The sequence below is a fragment of the Pagrus pagrus genome (genome assembly GCF_965226575.1).
Source record: "Pagrus pagrus genome assembly, chromosome: 23".
Lineage (NCBI taxonomy): Eukaryota > Metazoa > Chordata > Actinopteri > Spariformes > Sparidae > Pagrus > Pagrus pagrus.
This window is the reverse complement of record NC_140205.1, coordinates 1,953,992-1,974,432: the sequence shown is the minus strand read 5'-3', so window position 1 is coordinate 1,974,432 and position 20,441 is coordinate 1,953,992. Positions and strand designations below refer to the sequence as shown.

General features: G+C 37.7%; 2 protein-coding genes and 1 pseudogene across 3 annotated transcripts in view; 2 read left to right on the top strand and 1 right to left on the bottom strand.

Moving 5' to 3' along the window:
• The window catches only part of LOC311252177 (E3 ubiquitin-protein ligase TRIM21-like), a 71,135-nt pseudogene extending 62,033 nt beyond the window's left edge, over nucleotides 1-9,102 (top strand). The window contains exon 2 of the transcript in view: nucleotides 8,267-9,102. The product of the transcript in view is annotated as an E3 ubiquitin-protein ligase TRIM21-like (transcript). The remainder of the gene's footprint in view (nucleotides 1-8,266) is intronic.
• LOC311252176 (F-box only protein 15-like) overlaps nucleotides 1-20,441 on the bottom strand; it is a 37,938-nt gene that overhangs the window by 11,308 nt on the left and 6,189 nt on the right. The window lies entirely within an intron of this gene.
• On the top strand, nucleotides 10,390-20,285 carry LOC311252178 (uncharacterized protein). The gene has a single exon (XM_084345102.1). The coding sequence runs from the start codon at nucleotides 15,603-15,605 to the stop codon at nucleotides 17,016-17,018; it is 1,416 nt and encodes a 471-aa protein (XP_084201228.1). The 5' UTR covers nucleotides 10,390-15,602; the 3' UTR covers nucleotides 17,019-20,285.

Sequence of the window (20,441 nt, the reverse complement as noted above, 5' to 3'; positions counted from 1 at the left end):
CATTTAAAATAACAATAACAATACTTGCATTTCTATAGCACTGCTACAACACACCTTCCACAACAAGTACCATCATGTTTGTATAGAGCAAGAACTTAAAGACTGATTGGAGCTATAGATTAAGCAACATCTGGTTTTAAGTGGAAACTCCCAGCAGAGAATAGACAACATTACCTGATTCATTTAAATTCTGAGTAGCGATGTGAGGCTGCAAATGCTGACATGATGGGAGGCCGAGCAAGGGCCACACCCTGAAACTGAGTAAATGTTTGCTTGTGGAGGGAGAGGCAGGGCGATGATAAAGAGCCGATACAACCTGTTCTACACTACTGACGGATGACTGAAATAACGAAAAGCTTCAGCTCCTCAAATGAAAAATACAACACACACAAATTTTAAAAAAGATCAAATAGAGAAACACCAGTTTGACAAAGAGTTCAGACATAAAGGTCTACATTAAAAACGTCAGAAGCCTGTTCAACTGAAATAAAAACCCCAGAACAGAAATCAGGTTTAAAACAGTTGGAAAAAGCAACAAAAATAGAGTAAACAAAATGAAGAGAAAATTCAAACAATTTTAATGACAAACTAAAGAAACCTCCTCTTGGAAATACATATAATGTGATGTAAAAGTGAAACATAATCTCTGAAAATTAGATGCTCAACCATTTATTTGTATATCAACACATGTCCAACACATTGCCTGAAAAGTCAAAATGCAAAAATATCTTAAATTTAAAATGTTTTGTTTTCTAGACTCACCCAGAAAAGAAGGTTGAAGAAGAAGAGGAGGTATTTGATGCATTTATTCACAGCCATGGTTTTAATTCTTCTGAACTCGTTGCTCCTCCAGCGGCTTCTCACTCACAGACTTGCTGCTCTCAACACACTCGTGCTTCCTGAAGGCAGAAACAGAGAGATTCACTCAGGCTCGACCAGCCTGCTCTACCTGTTTCCTCTCACTGAGGAGGCGTCCCTATCGGCTTTCCGACCCTGCACCCTCCTTTTCTTCCCCACACCTGCTCCTCTCTCTTTGCTTTTCCAACCCTTGCATCTTTCTTTTGTTTCCTAGCCTCTCATTTTGTCTCTTTAAGTTGTCCAGATCATCTAACAACAGAATATATAATTTAAGTACAAAGCCATTGAGAAGAACATTTGTATTTCTAACTGAGATGTTTGGTTGTACAAGTGTGGATAACTGCACAAACCTGCTGGTAAACCTACCAGAAGGAACTTTTAACTGCTTATGGAAAAGTCTCAATTTAATACTGATGCCTATATATGACCTACATAAGCAAACTATGAGACTATCAGTGAGAATATTGTCTATTTCCTTCGAATTATTAGTCTTGTTATTAACCATGTGGTTAGGAAAAGAACATGTTTTTGCTTACCTGCTTCTGTCGCCACAAATGCAGCTGGAAAATCTTCTGATGTTAAAACGATCCAGCGGTGTCACGCTTACAAATGTTGAATGCCGTCTTGTACAGGTGTGTCTAGTTTGGCAGCCTTCTTCCTAACTGTAACACCACCACCATCTAATACTACTCTATTGTACTAATCTCTGACTGCTGATTCTATGACCTTCCATCTAGTGTCAACATTTGACTTTGCTCTAATGTTAACTCTTTGGCTTTTAATTGTGCAAAATGCATCACTGTACATATATCTCAGACTAAACACAAACTATACTGTAGATAACTAACTATTTTCAGCATATTTCTGGGTTGCACTTGTAATGAACCCTCAAGACCACAGAAACACACTTATCTTGTTCCAGCTACTTTAACAGTATAAAGTAATGACAACATACATACCTGAAAAACTGGGAGACACAATCAAAAAATGACAGGATGAGTTTTCTTCAGTAAGTTTGCCTCAAATGAGTCAATAACAGCACTGTACCTTAAATGTATGGGTGGAGAGGAATGCAATCGATCTCAGGGGAGAGGATCAAATGAAAACAAAGATTTAAATGAATAGAATCAGAGTCACACTATGAATTTACTCTTGTCCCAAAACATGTGAGTATTGTTTTGAATATGTCAAATAAAACATGCTGTAAAGCTGAAGTAGTAAAACTCATGGCATGGTCATTAGAGGGACTTTATCTCCATCTAGTGGCAGCTGTACAGGACTGCAACCCAATCAGCACTTCTCCAAAATCCTCCCCCTTTTTTTAATGACTGACCACCAGTCAGCTTACAGCTACAGTCCCTCGGATATCAGACAAGGAGCCACAATGCTGAAAAATGTCCACATTTCTACTATCAAGTTGTCATTGAAGCAATCTACAGTAGACTCACTGACATTAAACCAAGAGTCCAGCTGGTTTAAAACCAATTTCAACTTATTGTGTCTAACTGCTTATTATAAAACTGGTGTCTGACCTGCAGATCTGTTTTTCTTTAATGGTATGTTGAGTTCTGCCTCACTAGAGCCGCAGTGATTAGTCAATTAATCAATTGGTTGATTGAAAGACAATTAACTGACAACTATTTTGATCATCGATTAATTGCTTCAGTCATTTTTTAAGCAAAATCTTGAAGATGCTGGTTCCAGTTTCTAAGATATTCTTATTATTCTCAGTAGTATTCTTAGTAAGAATATCTTAGTATTTTGTTTGTCCCCCTTTTGCTTTAATGGCAGCATGTACTCAAGCTGGCATGGACTCCATAAGTTTATGTAAAAAATCTGATGACTCATGTTATCCATGCATGATTTGACAGTGTTCCACAAAGCTTCTTGTGATGTCACTGAAAGCTCATCTCAAACTTCTGGACCCTACTGAAATTTGAGACACGGGATATGTCTGTGGCTAAGAGGGCGCGGCAGGGATAAGGGGAGGGAAGTTTAGAGTGTGTTCCTGTATACGTGGATAATGAGGCGGGGAGAGAAAGAGAGCAGGGAAAGGGTTAATTTTATGTGATGCTGCAGCTGCGTGGGAGAGAGAAAGAGTCTAGAAGAGCGAGGGGGTTACATGCAGTATCTCTGCTCATCTGTGTTTAATCTTTCCCTTCCTTCATCAGCTGTTTTTTCACATCGGTAATACGATTTACATCTTTGTAGGATTTCCAGTGAAGGCTGTTCATCGTCTGATCTTTGTAGCTGTTTCCGTTGTTGTTGAACCAGTTCTTTGTGTTTGTAAAGCTCAAATGTATCAATAATCCGCTGTGGTCGGTTGCTCTTCGATCCCGAATAGTGTGTGTGGTGGAATGTTAAGTTACTGTGCTTTTTAAGTCTACGAAAGTCTCTTTCATGGCTTTGTTATGGTGGTAACAGGGATGTACAGGGTTTTAAGAGTTTTAACTGAGTGTTATAATTTGGTTCTAATCAAATTGTTTTCAATAGGAAGTTGTGTCCTGCTTTGTTCTGTGCAGTGAGTTGGCTTTGAACACATGGATGGTCATGTACCCGTGCTGGTGAATGTCTTTAGGGGCTTGGACTAAAGTTCACCCTGCACATCTTTGTATGGTCAGTTTTGTCTTTGTTTATGATGCTAACCCTGTTGAGGCACTCGTCCATGTGTTGTTCCTGGTGATCCAGGTCAATTTATGCTATTGTCCAGTTTGAAATGGGCAAAAGTAGGGCCGGGCAATATATATGATAAATATTGATATTGTGATGTGAGACTATGCTGTTATGTAGATTTTGGATATGCTTATATGGTGATATGTCATAAGTGTTGTGTTTTCATGGTTGTATTGCAGTAAAGTGATGTCATTTTCTGAATTTACTAGGCTGTTCTATTTGTTCTAATACTTGTGTTTACCCACTTAGTCATTATATCCACATTAACGATGATTACTGATCAGAAATCTCATTGTACTCTTATAGTACCAATTGAATTTGCTACAATGTTGTTGCAATATCAATATTGAGGTATTTGGTCGACAATATTGTGATATATTATTTTTGTTGCCCAAGCCAAGCATTTATTAAGTGTTTTTGAGAGATATCGAAATATGAAGATATACTGTATGTTGTGTAGTGTTGTAGCAGGAAAATATCACAATATACTTTAAAGGCCAAAGAAAACAACAATATGAAATGGTAAGAGTGAACCAAAACAGTAAAGTTGTGGATGTAAGGATAAACAATAAGCTGAAACTCACTTTAAAGCTGGTAAAGTTGAGGGCAGCTGCAGATTCAGCTGGAGATTTATCACTACCAGAGACATCTTTAACATTATCAAAGAGTTATCACATTGTCATTTGATACTTTAAGGTGATGGAAAGATTGTGGCTACAGTTAAAAATAGCAACCATTAATGCAGGTCTTAGATGGGACGCAGTATCTCACACTTACTATCATGCTACAGGTTGACCTGTAGCATGCTATAATCAATATTTTTATATTAGATCTTTTGATATGCATAATGAACCATATGATATACTGTTGAGTAAGGTCTGTCTCAGGCTTTTAAGTTATTTAAATTATTACAAATGTCAATAAATATTAGAATCAAGTTCTCTTACCTCAGGAACCTAGAACAGAAGTTTCAATTTCACTTTTACTCTCATAAAAGGATAGGTTCATATTTCTGTCTGAAAATGCTCACGTTCCTTCAGGTACAACAGGTTTACAACAGGTTTTGCTTACTCTAATCATTCAGCCTTATACATACTGGCCCTGAAGTGAACGAATCTTCCAGAGCATTTTCTTTCTTAAGCAACTTATCATTGCAGCTCTATTTAGCAGTCTGAGTAAGACAGAGAAAGACTTTGTTCTAAAAGACAAACTTAAGAAGATTCTCAATTTGTTTGTCAGCTTAAAAAAGAGGAATGACTTCAGCAAGCAAAGCCTGTTTCAATATAAAAAAAAAAGAGACCCTGTTCTTGAAGCCCCAGCATGTATACCAGCTACTCTCCCTTGCCTCTATGCCAGTTTGTCAATGCGGTGATACTTCCTGCTTCCTGCTTGAGCCATATTAGTATGTACTGTAGCATGCAAGCAATCCAGTCTGATGTCATACTTTTTTCGGTTGGGAAGCTAAAGGTTTCAGAATTGACTGCAGTCAGACACTAAGAAGAGAAGCAGCAAGTCTGTTACCTCATCAGCACGACTTTAATAGGTAAGACACGTTCAGGAAAGATCTGATAAATGTACTATGACCTATTTATGATAGCGAAGCAGTAAAACCCACTCGTATCTGAAAATTGTGACGGATTTATTAAACATGTGCAATATATGTATGACATTGCAAAGACATGATCGAGTGTGTAGTGTTTTTTTTATTTAGCTCTATCAAAACTATTTTCATGTGTGAGATCCAGCATGTCAGAACTGGTCTCAGAATCCTTCTAATGTCAGAGAAGGAAGGGTTTTTTTTTTTCCCTTTCTCCACTTTTGAGTAAAAATCTGCATTAAAACTGATTATTCAACACAGTTACCTTTGTGGATGTCAGACGTGTGAGGCTGTGAGTCCGATATTTGTTTTAAATTTGAAAGTCAAATTAATGTCAGGGCTGGAGATTATACGTTTCTCCCACAGACACATACAGTACATTTTGTGATTATTTCATGATTTTCCAGTGTATGCTGTTGAGCTCATCCACTCAAATGTCTAATCCAATAATGGTTTTAATACACAACAGTCTTGAAAAGACACAAAACTGAAATTTTCAACAAGCAAAACAAACATTTTCTTTAAAAAGCCATTGCCTTTTGAAATTGTTAAATATGTATTTTATATCTGATATAAATAGTTGAATATAAAAGGTATAGAGCAGCAGTTTGTTTGTAGTTTGGAGGCAGATATGCTTAAGTTTCAGTATCATTTTCCACTTAAGAACACGTAATTAATCTTTGTTATTGCTTCCTTGTGAGTAAAAATACATTTCAAACACCCCAGTCACTAGGGCTGGAAGCATATTGATATAGCTATCGTGATTTGTGACTATTTATTGTGTCAGATCCTGGATTTGTCAGCATCTGTTGTCTTTTTCTGGTTTTAAAGGCTGCATTACAGTAAAGTCATGTCTTTTTCTTAACTTATCAGACTGTTCTACTTTTTCCAATACTTTTCTTTATCCTCATCATTACATCCATATTACTGACGACTGTTGATCAGAAATCTCATTGTGTTAATATTTTGTGAAAGTACCAATTGTCATCCCTACAATATTGTTGTAAAATCAATATTGGTGCATTTGGTTAAAATATTGTGAAATTTGATTGTCACTCAGTCCTAGCATTTATTAAATGCTTTTGAGGAGGTTTCAATATATCAAGATATATAGTGTGTCGCGATATAACCTAAATATACTGCAATGTTATTTGGAGGCCTTACCCCCCATGCAGCCCTGCCAGTCACCTTTTTTCATCCTTCATCAACATGCTCACATTAATTGCTATATTTAGGAGGGTTGCACTTCCATTTTTGATGAGATCTAGCTCTTGTTACTTTTAATCCACTGGTTGTAAACTACTTTGGACAAAACTGTCCCCTAAATGAATGTAATATAATGAAATGTAATATGTTTGGCTTGACTTCATGAGTTTCACACAAGTATAAGAAATAGTAGAAAAAGAAAAAACTGACAATGTAAATATCAAAGCTTGTGTTATCTGTTTACCGAGGAGCAGCTGATTGGTGGAATGAGTGAAGATAATTAAATCATTCCCTCCAATGAATATTTGTTTTATATTTTGCAGTGATCCTTAATGGCTAAACTTTCTGAGGATCTCTGGAAAACTCTGCTGGACTTAGGAGAAGACGAGTTTAAGAAATTCAAGTGGTTCTTGAAACAGGATCACATCCTGGAAGGCTTACCAGGAATCCCAGTGGCTCTGCTGGAGAAGGCAGACAGACAGGACACAGTGGATCTGATGGTGCAGAAATATAACAGTCCTGGAGCTCTGACGGCATTCTTGAAGGTTTTAGAAAAAATCAGCAGAAATGATCTGGTGCACAGTTTAAGTAAAACACAAACAGGTAAGTAGATGAAGAGGCTTGACATGCATCTCAATTTGTACAATTATTCCACTCGTGAAAAATAAGGTTGGACAAATTTTGTGGTCAGTTAACAGTTGTTATTTCAATGTGTAGATACAAATTTCATCAGCTTTTAGTTAAATAATGTATTGGATCAGAATCTGTATCAGCAAATACCTAATACTGAAGAACCTGGATCTGGATCAGGGCCAGAAAAATTTGATCAAGACAGCAATAGCTGAAATAGCAATTGACACAATAAACGTCACAGAGAACTGTTTTTAGGACTGACCAGATATTTTTTGTGTTCTGCCTTGTTTTAGACATCAAGAACCATCACTCTGTTCCTCTCAAAAGAGATTATGAAAGAAAGAAGGCTGAGCTGGGTGCTAAAATGAAGCTGATGATCCAAGACAGACAGATGAAGATTGAGGAAATCAAACGCTCAGCCAAGCTCAGCAGCAAATCTGCAGACAGACATATTGCAGACAGTGAGCGGGCCTTCACTGTATTGCTGCAGTCTGTCAAGAGAAGTCTGGATAATCTCATTGAAGCTATTGATGAAAAACGGAAAACAACTCAGAAACAGGCTGACAAATTCATCGAAGAGCTGGAGCAGGAAATCTCTGAGCTGACAAAGAGGAGCAATAAGATGGATCAGCTCTCACACACAGACAACTTTGACTTATCAACGAATATTTGCATTCCAACCACCAAGAGTTGGACAGAAGTCACTATTCACCCACCATCTTATGGGGCAAGCGTGGGGGGGGCTGTGGATCAGCTGGCGGAAAAATTCAGCACAGAGAAACAGAAGCTGATCGCCAAGGCCAAGCTGCACAGGGTCCAGGAGTTTGCAAAGGATGTGACTCTCGATCCCGATACAGCAAATCCTTACCTTATTTTGTCTGACGATAGGAAACAAGTTTACTGTGGTTGCATAAAACAAACCCTCCCAGACAACCCTAAAAGATTTAATACTGCTAGCAATGTCTTGGGAAAGCAGAGTTTTTCTTCAGGAAGATTTTACTTTGAGGTTCAAGTTACAGGGAAGACTTCCTGGGATTTAGGTGTTGTCAAAGAGTCGATCAGCAGAAAGGGATCAATCAAAGCAAACCCCGAGAATGGCTACTGGACTATATGTTTAAGGGAAGGAGATAAGTACAAAGCTTCTCTTGTTGATCTCCGTGTAAAATATCAGCCAAAGAAGGTAGGAGTATTTGTGGATTATGAGAAGGGTTCAGTCTCTTTTCATGATGTAGACTCTGCAGACATTATCCACTCATTTAGTGACTGTTCCTTCACTGAGAAACTTCACCCATTCTTCAGTCCCGGTTCTCATCGTGGTGGTAAAAACTCCACCCCTCTGATCATCTCTCCCGTCAATTATGCTGAATAGAATTGATAAATCATCCATTGGAAAAACTGATTCCTCAATTTTGTAATAATTTGAACAAACAAATTAACAATGTAGGAGTTGAGGGACATTGTTTAAAACAGTCTGAAAATGTATTGGTGTTTGGTTGGTGTACCAGGTAGTGTCACTAGGTGGTGCCACTTTCTTTTAATAAAATGGAGTTACAGATGTGTGAGCTGCCTTCCTTGGAGTTAATTCTTTTGAGGAAGGAATTGTTATGTGCATATCCATGTTCTAAAATTCATGTATGAATAGTTAAGGTATTGCCCAGTATGGTTGAGGAATACACAATAAAGTAACATCCCTATTTCGTCTGTCTGTTGGCTTTCCAAGTTAAGTTAGTGTTGAAGAAAAATCAAAAGTCTTGTTCAGAAGTTTAAATAAAATGTTTAAATAAACATTGAGCTTGCAGACACAGAGGGTGGGTCAGAGATTGTGAGCCAACCAAGAATAATGGGAAGATATCATATTCATAATGTGGGCCAAAAGCTAATTATCAGACAAATGAAATGCAAACAAAATGACCAAGGGAGTCATAAAAACAACCTGATATAACAGGAGGGTGTATGACTGGAAAGAGGTTCCCAGATGATACTTGACTATCACCAGGTAGAGCATTTTACATTGTAGTTCAAAACATTATAAAGATAGTGTCTCTCAAACAACAGACAGACAGCCAGTGCTAAAGAATAAAAAATATATAAAACACGGACTTGATAATATGCATACCATTCTTTGTTATACTGTATGACAAAGATATCGGTATGCTTATTATCAAGTATATGTTTCATTTATTGTATATTCTTTAGCACTGGCTGTCTGAGGCCAGTGTTAATGCTACACTACCTGCAGCAACAGAACAAGTCAGCTCCAACAACTTCGGCACCTAAGTCCAAAAACTTTCTGAGTACAAACCAATGCAAATAATGTACCAACTGGCCATTCTGTTACCAATTGGTCATTTTTTCGTCAAGTGTCAAGCAAGTAACCACACCTGAAGCTATGAGTACTACCTCATAAGACGCTGTGGTTTGGCTACAGCAGATCATTTGAAGCCTGGCGAGATGAATTTTTGTGTGATCATGAGCTTGTTAATCCAGCTGCCTTGCAAGGTAAACTACACTATGCTATTTGGTAAATCCATCTCTCTATGAGCTAAACAGCATAAGCATTCTATAAGGAAGAAAGAACCAGTCACCGTATACCATTTCCCCTCCTAAGCACATCAGCCCAAGAATATATCATCGTCATAAAATTGAGAGTAATTCATTTTTCTCATGATACTTTTGCACATTGGCTAAACTACACCCACAATGCGGTCAAGCCCATACTAGCTATAGTCATTTTCTTACTGTATACCTAATGCCAGTGGGCGAGACGTAATTGGTACATTTCTATCAAAAGCCCGGTCAAAATCTACATCACAAGGAAGTAGTGTTAGGGGAAAATACAGCCATAAAAACTTTATTGGCAGGTATCATGTTGATACATGGAATTTGCCCCTGAACAGAGTACACTTCAGTACATTACAAATCATTAAGAGGTTGTGTTACATTAACCAGACAAATGATAGAACTACCAATTAAAACAATGTTTTCTTTCTATAAATTACATAGTGGCTCATGCTGTGTTCAAGGGCAAGACATTTGAATATTCACAACTGCATTATTCTCATTTAGTTACAGAAGGAGGCTATTACATTAAGAAAGCAATGTATTATTTGGGAATCATTTATGTCATTCCTGACCAATGAAACGGATAACACTGACTGAATAACAGGTTATGATATGATCCTGCCCCCCCCCTTTTTTTTTTTTTTTTTTTTTTTTGTATTCATTTATTTATTTATTTTTTGCTCCATCTTATTCTTTTATTTTACTCATTTAGTTTTTCCTGTCACTGTCCTTTTATTTATTCTTTTTCTTTGTCTGTGTGAATGAGTGGCTGTTCGAGGGGATATAAATGAAAATGTTTGTATATTCGTTTGATATACACTTGAAACTTCAATAAAAAATATTGTTAAAAAAAAAAGAAAGCAATGTATCATGGTTTGTTTGAAGCCTGAATGTTGCCAGGCTAGGTTTCTTCATGTCTGTTCACAGTATTACTGTGAACGTTAGTCTGACTAGTAAGCCCAGTTAACAGGAATTTTCTGTGAAATTTGTGACGAGTGGAAACAAGTTTAAAGCAACTATTTGTCATTATTGCAGAAACTGACCGAGGTCTTCATTATAGTCAACTGGCAAGAATAACTGGTCTCATGAAATATACTGTGAGCCAACTAGAGAAGACGTTTCTGACCGCTTGTGTCAGTCTACCAGAAAGGTGTTCGAGAATGTGACTGACAAAACAGAACTAGGGAACTGTTGGTGTCACTTTAACATAGTTAGACAAGTTACACAAATGCACAATTAATGTCTGAAGGTAAGTTTTTGATGGGCTGCAGTTTTTGAAATCCACATGCAGTGGCTTTTTATAAAGTTACTATAAGACTTTCAGGCATTTCTAACCATAGTATCACAGTTGATAGATAACAGCAGTAATATAATTTCAATTTCACTTTAAATACAATCACATTCATAAATATTGGATTGCTATATATGGGGTTTATAGACAGAATCTGCCAGGGCATTGTAATATATTGTCAAATATAATATGTCAAATTTGAGCAGATTACATAGACTAAGTGGAGCTAATAAACCACTGAAAAGGAGCTGTGGGGAAAGTGCAGACAAACAAGTGAACGAGCAACAAAGCTGCAATCCAGACTGGTTTGTGTCTGAAGAAAAAAATGTTTGGATCTTTGTGAATAAAACAGCAGAATCTTCAATGTGAGTACTTTTAGTTACATAAGAGGAATATACTCATAAGGAAAGGCAAGTTTAAGTGTAATATATGACAAGCGGTGGCAACAGTAAGTTCATATGTGTTAATGTATATTTGTTGTAAATGGTAGAGATTTTGCATTTAAACTGACTGAAATTCAGAAATTAACCTTTAAAAAAATTGAAAACTAGAATTGTCTTTATGTATGACAAGTGAAATATAGATAAAATTGCCTTACCAAAGTTGAGAAAAAACAGAATTCAGTTTTCAAGCATGACCTTTGACCTGTTATCAACGAAAGAAATTCAGAAGCTGTAGTACTTCCAAAGAGAATTTTTGTTTTTTTTAGTGCAAGCAGTCTTAAGATGTCAGATTTACACACCAACAGCATCATTTAACATTTCCTCCTTTTTCCTCCTTACAGAATGTGACTTGTTATTGTACAACAGCTATATCAACAAAAACAAAGTATATTTTTAAACTTTTGTTACTTTATACTGATTCTCATGGAAGATATGTTTTTATTTTGAAGGTTCCAAACAATATTAGTGTGGATGACACCAAAATTCCAAAACTTCAGTTTTAGTACTGTGCCTTTTAGGTAGGGCTGAAAGATTTTAGGAAAAGATCTAATTGCGATTTTTCTGGCAGATATTGCGATTTGATTTGATTCACGATTTCCTTCAAATCAAGCTTCAGTGCAATATTCACAATGTACAGTAACATTAAAACATTAAAAGCTATTACTCTAATGCAAGGATGTAAACTAAAGTTAAAAATGGCTTCCGAATGTATTTATTAACGGATATTATATATTAGATATTTAAATACGGAGTTACACTGGCCAAAGGTGCTGTAATTGTAGTCTGTTTGCTACAGTGGGCCTGAGTATCATTTTCACGACTTTTTCGTCATACACTCGTCATGCAAATGCCTTTGGTGATTTTTCAAGTGCCGGTATAAATTGGTTGTGTTTCCGCTGGATGTTGCAACTTTAGCGCGACAGGTTTTGCACAGTACCTGTTTCTGGTGCACGTATGCAGCCTCAAACCCGAAATACTCCCAAATGACCGATGTGCTGTTTTTCTTGGGGATTAAATCCCCTAACTCCGCTTTTGGTCCAGCTGAAGCCATTTCAGAACACGTTAAGGAGCAAGTTAATACTGATTGGTTAGCGTGACCTGTCCACGAGTAGCATGCCGCTTCTGATTGGTGAGCTTGGCAGGATGGTAGAGAGACGGCATGTATGTGTAAAATTGACGACACAACAGATCCTGGGTCAGTCAGGAGCGCTGCAAAAAACGCAGCTTTGGCGATCACATGATCGCGTTGTCTGAAATCGCAATTTCAATCGATAAATCGTTCAGCCCTACTTGCAGGTACTTTGTACGTACGTAAAATGTAATATAAATTTATATATACTAAATATATATATAATACTTTTTTTCTCCTTTCCTCTAAAATGCCCAAATTGCTATTCCCTTGATTCCAATAGTCATATTTTCTTTCACTTGCACTTGCCAGTTGCAACTTCATTGGGACCTGATACAGTGAAATTACACTGGAAATCATGGGCTGTATTATAGATGTTACAGAATCATTGTTATAGAGGAGAGGATCAGAAATAAAGCCATATGGCTGAACAAACAATAGGTGGGGTATGGATTTGTCAGTGGATTTATCTGCCTCTTAACATGGTCCTTGTTCCACTTTTTTCTGTTAACACAAGAATTCTATCTCGCAAATGTAATGCACCTAAAGTTTGACTTTGCTTCTACAGGAAATGCAGGCTCCTTATGTGCTGAGAAAGTGACAGAGGTAAGAAGTGAAACTCACGTTCTTAAAATGTGGTCAACTGCTATTCAAAGTCACATGTGAATCGTGTGTTGCTTAACCCTGCAAGAGAACTTCCTATGCACGTAGTCAGCATGCTTTTTTTTCTTAATGCACTGTGGCTGACAATTTGACTTCATAACCATTCAAAAGGTGATATGTTGACAGACCTTAGACTGACTCTTGACTTTTTTGCATCTGATCTACAGTCACAAGTTGAACGAGGTATATCCCAGAAAGGACATTTTCCGACTGTGAGTGTGTGAGTTTCGTTTTATACTTTTATATTTTTATGATTGTGTATCATTTTTACAACCCAAATTACCAAAGAATTGGGATGCTGTTTGCACAGAATGTGATAACTTGCTAATCATTTTTGAAATACTGTACACTCTTCTGAAAACAGTACAGAGACAATACATTTAATGTTTTACCTCATCAACTTCATTGATTTTTGTAAATATCTGCTTATTCTGAATTCAATGCCAACAACATGTTACAAACCAGTTTGGACAGGAGCAACAAGACTATGAAAGTTGTGTAATGCTCCAAAAACACCTGTTTGGAACATTTCACAGGTAAACAGGTTAATTGGTAACAGGTGATAGTATCGTGATTGGGTATGAAAGGGGCATCCTCGAAAGGCTCAGTTGTTTATAAGCAAGGATGGGGCGAGTTTCAACACTTTGTGAAAAACATGATGTATAAAGAATATCACTACATGGGTTCAGGAACACTTTGTAAGATTGTCTGTAAACGCAGTTGGTGTGTAAATTATTACGTTTTGATTTACAGTTTGCAGTGTCCCAACTGTTTTGGAATCAGTATTGTGTGTAGTGGTCTGATCTACTGGCCTATACTCACGTAGCCCCAGCCTCACTAAGGAACCTGAGCTGAACATTACCAAAAAAGGCAAGAAGGGGGCCTTGTAGCTTTTACGGGAAGAGGAAATCAAGGCACAGAAAACAAACCTTTCTTTCACTGATCACAAACTTCATCTGCAAGCTAAAAAGCAACTTTTAAATTAATAGACTAATCCCTAGACTCCACCAGGACCACTACAGTCACTGGAGCTGATGAACTGTAGTCAATGCTCATGTGTCCACCAACTGCGCACCTCCCAGAAGGCTGCTTAGGAGTTGTATTAAAACAAATACGAAAACACGTTTTCCTTTGTTCAAGTATTTCTTGTTCATAAATACAGTGGAAAATCCCTTGTTAGTAATGATCTTTTAAATTAATATTGTCCGTTTTGACTTTAAGGAGAGAATTATAACTACTACTGAATTTTATCATTTTTGTAATATATTGTACCAGTTCTCTAAGCCACACCAATTGTCTATTGTTCACTGGATTTTCCAGCGAAACAACATGTCCCTTCAATGAAAATTTCTCTTATTATTTGCAAGGTTCCAGAATGGCAAAATTCACAGACGAGCTCTTGGAAACTCTGGAGAAATTAAGTAAAGATGAGTTTGCCAAATTCAAATGGTACCTGAAGCAGCCTGAAATCCTGAAAGGCTTTTCAGGCATACCAGCAGTTCGGCTGGACAACGTAGAAAGGCAGGACACAGTGGATCAAATGGTACAGAAATATCGGGATCCTGGAGCTCTGAAACTAACCTTGGTGGTTTTACGAAAGCTCGACAGGAATGATCTGGTGCAGCATTTGCAAAACTCCACCTCAGGACCAAAAGGTATGTTGGGGGAAGCTAAAAAATATGGACATCTGAAAAACACGGAGGTGTCTCTCTGCAACCCACAGCTATGCTGAATTAAGCCTTTAATTGGGATCAACTCAAACAGAGTCACAATCTGCCCAGGGCTTAAAAGTCCTGTTAACTTTCTTGGGGCCTATCCACATGCTATTTATTTCTGAACACCAGTGTCTTTTTCCAATTGTTTGCATTGAAGAGTGAGTGTCCGTGGCAGCATGAGGCCACATAGAGAAAAAAGCAAAGCACCCAGCTTCTTTTTTCAGAAAGCTTCTGGTTGAAAATCTCAACTTTTTTCAGAAAGGCACTGGTGACATCATCATCACTCTTTGTCTTTTTCCTGGATGAGGCAATGATATTCACTGTAGTTTTTTTTTCCTAGGGATCATGTCACGTACCCTCATCCTCCTTGTTCTGGGGCTGATAGCTGGAGCCGTGATATCAGCATTATTAAGCTCATCATCCAAGTATGAGGACAAGCATCCACCGTTTGGTGCTCATGGTAAAAAAAAAAAAATGTTTTAAGTGTCAAGATATTGTTGTCATAGCGACAAGACCCATGTGCTGCAGTTTTTGTTTTTTTTGCGCAAAAGCGCTTCATCCCAGGGCTCCCGAGCACACCACCACCCCTGTTGTGCCCGAAAAAAGAATATGTGATCAAGGGCCCTTAGTCTTGCTCCTCACCTGAAGCTAGTGTTCCAGGTACCTTAGATCCAAGGGTCAACAATCAACTGAAATTCAGTGCAAGAGGAGTCAATCCACTTCCTCTGCTCTACAGTATCAACATGCTTAGCAGCTTTAGCCATCTATGTAAAGAGTTCAAGGTTTAATAAAAACTGTTATGAAAGGTATAAATCAGTAAGTTAAAATTAACATGTTTTTGCACAAAATTAATAATCATATTCTTATAATTACAGAATATAATCATGTAGGATATAAGACAGTAAGATATTACAACTGCTGTTCTGCAAGACTGACAATGTCTGTATTCTGCCTTGTTTTAGACTTCAAGACACATTATTTAGGTGCTCATAGAAAGGAGTATAGCAGAGCCAAGGTCGAGCTAAAGTGGGCCAAGAAGTTTGCAGTGGAGGTGACTCTGGATCCTGATACAGCACATCCTAATCTCATCCTGTCTGATGATTACACACAAGTACATCATGGGGATGTGAGGAAGAAACTCCCAATTAACCCAAAAAGGTTTACGAGTCTTTTTAATGTCTTAGGAAAGCAATATTTCCCTTCAGGACAATTTTACTACGAGGTTCAGGTTAAAGGAAAGATTGCATGGAACTTGGGAGTGGCCACAGAATCGATCAAAACGAAACAAGCTAAGTATCTGAGTCCTCAGGATGGCTTCTGGGCTTTACGGCTGAGGAATGGTAATATTTATTCTGCTAATGATAACCCGGCAGTATGTCTCTCTCTGAAGTCGCAGCCTGAAAGGGTGGGGGTGTTTGTGGATTATGAAGAGGGTCTGGTCTCCTTTTATGATGTAGATGCTGCAGATCATCTCTACTCCTTTACTGACTGCTCCTTCACTGAGAAACTCTACCCATGCTTCAATCCATGTGTAAATGGCGGTGGTACAAACTCTGCTCCTCTAATCATCTCTCCTGTCAATCACCAACTGAAACTTAAGAAACGTGACTTTAGTAATCAGAAAGATGAATATGAAAGAAAACAGCTGAAGAGCATCCAGCAGTTTTCAGTGGAGGTGACTCTGGATCCTGATACAGCACATCCTAATCTCATCCTGTCTCATAATGGCAAACAAGTGCATCATGGTGATCTGAGTCAGAAACACCCATACAACCCAAAGAGGTTTACGAGATTTGTTTATGTCCTTGGAAAGCAGAGTTTCTCAACAGGAAGATTTTACTTTGAGGTTCGGGTTGAAGGGAAGACTGAATGGACTGTGGGAATCGCCAGTGAGTTGACTGACAGGGAGGGAGATGTCACATTGAGTCCTGAGAATGATTTCTGGACTATAAGTTTGAGGAAAGGAGATGAGTATAATGCTAATGATAGCCCATATAAACGTCTCTCTCTGAAGCCCCCTCCTAAGAAGGTTGGAGTGTTTGTGGACTATGAGCTGGGTCTGGTCTCCTTTTATGATGCAGAAGCTGCAGATCATCTCTACTCTTTTACTGGCTGCTCCTTCATTGGGAAACTCTACCCATTCTTCTGTCCCGAAATTAATGACGGTAGTAGAAACTCCATCCCCTTGATCATATGTCCCGTCAATCAGAGAAATTGTGAATACTTGCAGGTATTTCAGTTACTCTAGTTGATTAGATTTATTTTCAGCTTGAAGTTGGGCAGAGTTGAGCGTTGTACCGCCTGTACCATCCCCAAGCCTAATGTACAGAACCTATAAGAATAACAGATGTCTGTGTTGTCATACCTTAAAATACCCACTTTGATCTTGTACTCATTCTTGCCGATTCTCATGTCTATACTGTGTGACATCCTCTGAGCTCCACATGATTGCTCTGATTAACAACAATCTAAAAGATGTCTGATTGACATGTAGATGTATAAGCATCTAATAGTTTTTTAATTCTGACAAAATGTGACTTGTTTAATACACATGTATATCAACAAAGAACAAAGGAAATGTTATAACTTTTGTAACTTTATACTTCTTATGCTCATGCCAGTTGTTCATTAGTTTAAAAGTTCTACAGAATATCAGTGTGAATGATGCCATTACTTAACTTCAGTTATGTTTTCTAGTACAGTGCTTCATACCTACCCCGTATTTACAAAAAAAAAAATATTTCACCTTTCGCCTTAAATGCTCAATTGTCCCTTGATCCCCATAGTCATATTTTTATTCACTATACTACACTATATATTCACTATACCTACGGCAAGTACCAGCAGGAACAGCCAGGTATTTTAATGCTACCAGTTCCAATGAAAACACTGAAAATCATGGGCTATGATTACAGAGTGTAGGAGGAAATACAAATTAAAAGTGTTTAGGGAGATGTGTTAAATATGTAAATTTAGGCAACCTTAAGCAAAATACGGAGACTGCTCTGCATATGCTCTTGATTGTATCACTGTCAGATTAAACAAGGTATGCCCAAACACAGACTGAAATGGCCACTGTTGGCACATTGTGTTATGAGACAATGTATGTTAATTAACTTCTTTAATCTCTGCCGTAATTTTTACTGTGCTTAAGTGGTTGTATCGTCTCCAGTGGATATTGAGGCTTCTCCCTCTCCCTTGTAAGCATCTATAAATTGTTGCTGTTGTTTCTGTTGTGTTTGGCTGTTATGTGTAAAACTTAATAAATGATTACCAAAAAGGGCCTCAAAGTTTGACCTGATTTGATCTGTTAGGTTGTTTGTCCGTCAGAATACACCTCCTGTATGGGCCTAGTTACTTTAGTGTGGTGTCTGTTCAATCTCTTCAAATGGGCAACAGATTTCAGCAAATTAATCATGTAAACCGAGTCCAGCCTTAGTCTGTGGATTTATCTGCCTGTTACCCATGTTTCACTCTGGCCACTCAGACAAGGGTGCAAACTTCCAAATTTAACGCCCATAAAGATTTCTTTTACTTTAACAGGAAATACAAAGGAAGACAGGAAGGCATGACAGTAAAACTGAACTTAAGTCACATGATATGTGGTTAGCCACTGTTAAAATCCACATGAGAAGCCTCACGTGAACCTCTGGTGAACTCTGCAAGAGGGAAGTCAGACGTTTTCTCTGAACACAGTTCACTGTACTTTGAAACTTCGTCTCTATATCTAATTCTCGGATGGTGATAAAGTCAGACATTAGATTGACTCTGACATTTTGCCTCTGAACTATAACAACTAAGTTGAAGAAGGTACAGTATGTCTCACTTAAGCAGTCCAGTAACAGTGCACATGTTTTTGTTTCCTACTTATTTATCTTCTATGTAAGATAGTCTGATGATTTGAGTCTTTGCTCACGTACAGTCCACCTCAATGAGGAACCTGAGCTTCATGACAAGAAAGAATAAAGGAGGGCTGTTTGTAAAAAATCAAACGATGATGAGAAGTGGTGGCTCGTGACAGACATTAAGTTTTTCAAAGGGCTAGTGAGACTGGAAATTTAACACAAAGAAAGAAAAGACATCCAATTTGCCTTGACTGAAGATCACAAACTTCATCTGGAAACTCAAAGGCAACTTTTGGTATAATATACCAAGTGTTAGATTTTCACTGGATTGTTCATCTTTCTACATTTGAAGAACCTGGTACTGAATTCAGCTTGGTGAGTTTGTCTGTGCATTTTCTAATCTGTATTTTTTTCTGCTCAAAGAGATGCAGTAGAAATTTCAATAGTGGTGGTCTTTGAAGTGTATACTTTGTCCTTTTTGATTCTGTAGAAGGCTCTTTGAATTTGGGGGAATTTTCTTAATCTTTCATGTAATTACTGATTTATTGATAACATAAAATTTGAGGACTCCTACAGATAAACAGGCCAAAACAATTTTATAAGTAAAGATTGTAGAATACTTTCCATTTCACTATCTCTGTACAACTTTAAGAGACAGTTTTCACAGTAGAAAAAAGTAAGAACTTTATTTATGGAATAAATTAATTTTGCAGTGTGTACTCTGACAGAGGTCGCATAACAACAAATAAACCAAATCTCTCTCTGCCAGGGAGCCAAAATGGCAAAACTTTTGGTAAATCTCTGGAAAACACTGCAAGAATTAAAAGATGATGAGTTCAAGAAATTCAAGTGGTTCCTTAAGCAGGATGAGATATCTGCCATCTCAGCAGCTCAGCTGGAGAAAGCAGACAGGCAGGACACAGTTGATCTGATGGCACAGAAGTATGGCGACACTGGAGCCATAACAGAAACCATGAAGGTCTTAGAGGAGATCAGCAGGAATGATCTGGTGGAGATTTTGCAAAACACCTGCCTGGACCCAAAAGGTAGGTTGGGGAAAGGTAAAATTAAGATCTAAATAATCTCAAATTGTTTAATCAATTTCATAGATTGTACAATAAAAAAAATATAAAAACAATATCTATCAATAAAAATATAATTTGAAAAAAAACTTTACTTTTGGTGAACTGGCTCACAACTAGAAAAAAAGATTTTTAAAATGAAAAGAAGTTTGAGAAGGTTGCAAAATGTCAGTAGTCAGGAACCAAAAATCAAGTAAATGTCTAAAACATCATGAAGAGCCTGTTTATAATGTTTATAATTCTGAGTTGAATCCATGCGGTATGGATGAGGGTCAGCACCTCTAAATCTGAGGCCATGGCTCCCTGACAGAAAACGGTGGATTGCCCTCTCTGTTTGGGGGGTGAGCTCCCGCCCCAAGAAAAGGAGTTTAAGCATCTGAGGGTCTTGTTCTTGAGTGACAGGAAAATGGAAAAGATTAATTTAAGTTTTAACATCTAACTTGATAAATAATAATGTTGTGTCTATCCCTGCCTTGTTTTAGACCTCAGGCCACAAGACTATGAAAGAAAGAAGGCTGAGCTGAAGAGGGCCCAGCAGTTTGCAGTGGATGTGACTCTGGATCCTGATACATCACATCCTAACGTCATGTCTTGTGGTGATGGAAAGCAAGTACATCTTGGTGTGGTAAAGAAGAAACTACTGGACGACCCTGAGAGATTTTTCCGATGTATCTGCTGGAATGGACAAATAATCAATCAGAAGGACGGGAAAAATCACAGCAAGCCCTGAGAATGGCTACTAGA

Bases quoted from the DNA above. Each gene is read 5' to 3' on its own strand.
- LOC311252178 (XM_084345102.1), top strand. From the start codon at position 15,603: ATGTTTTTGCACAAAATTAATAATCATATTCTTATAATTACAGAATAT.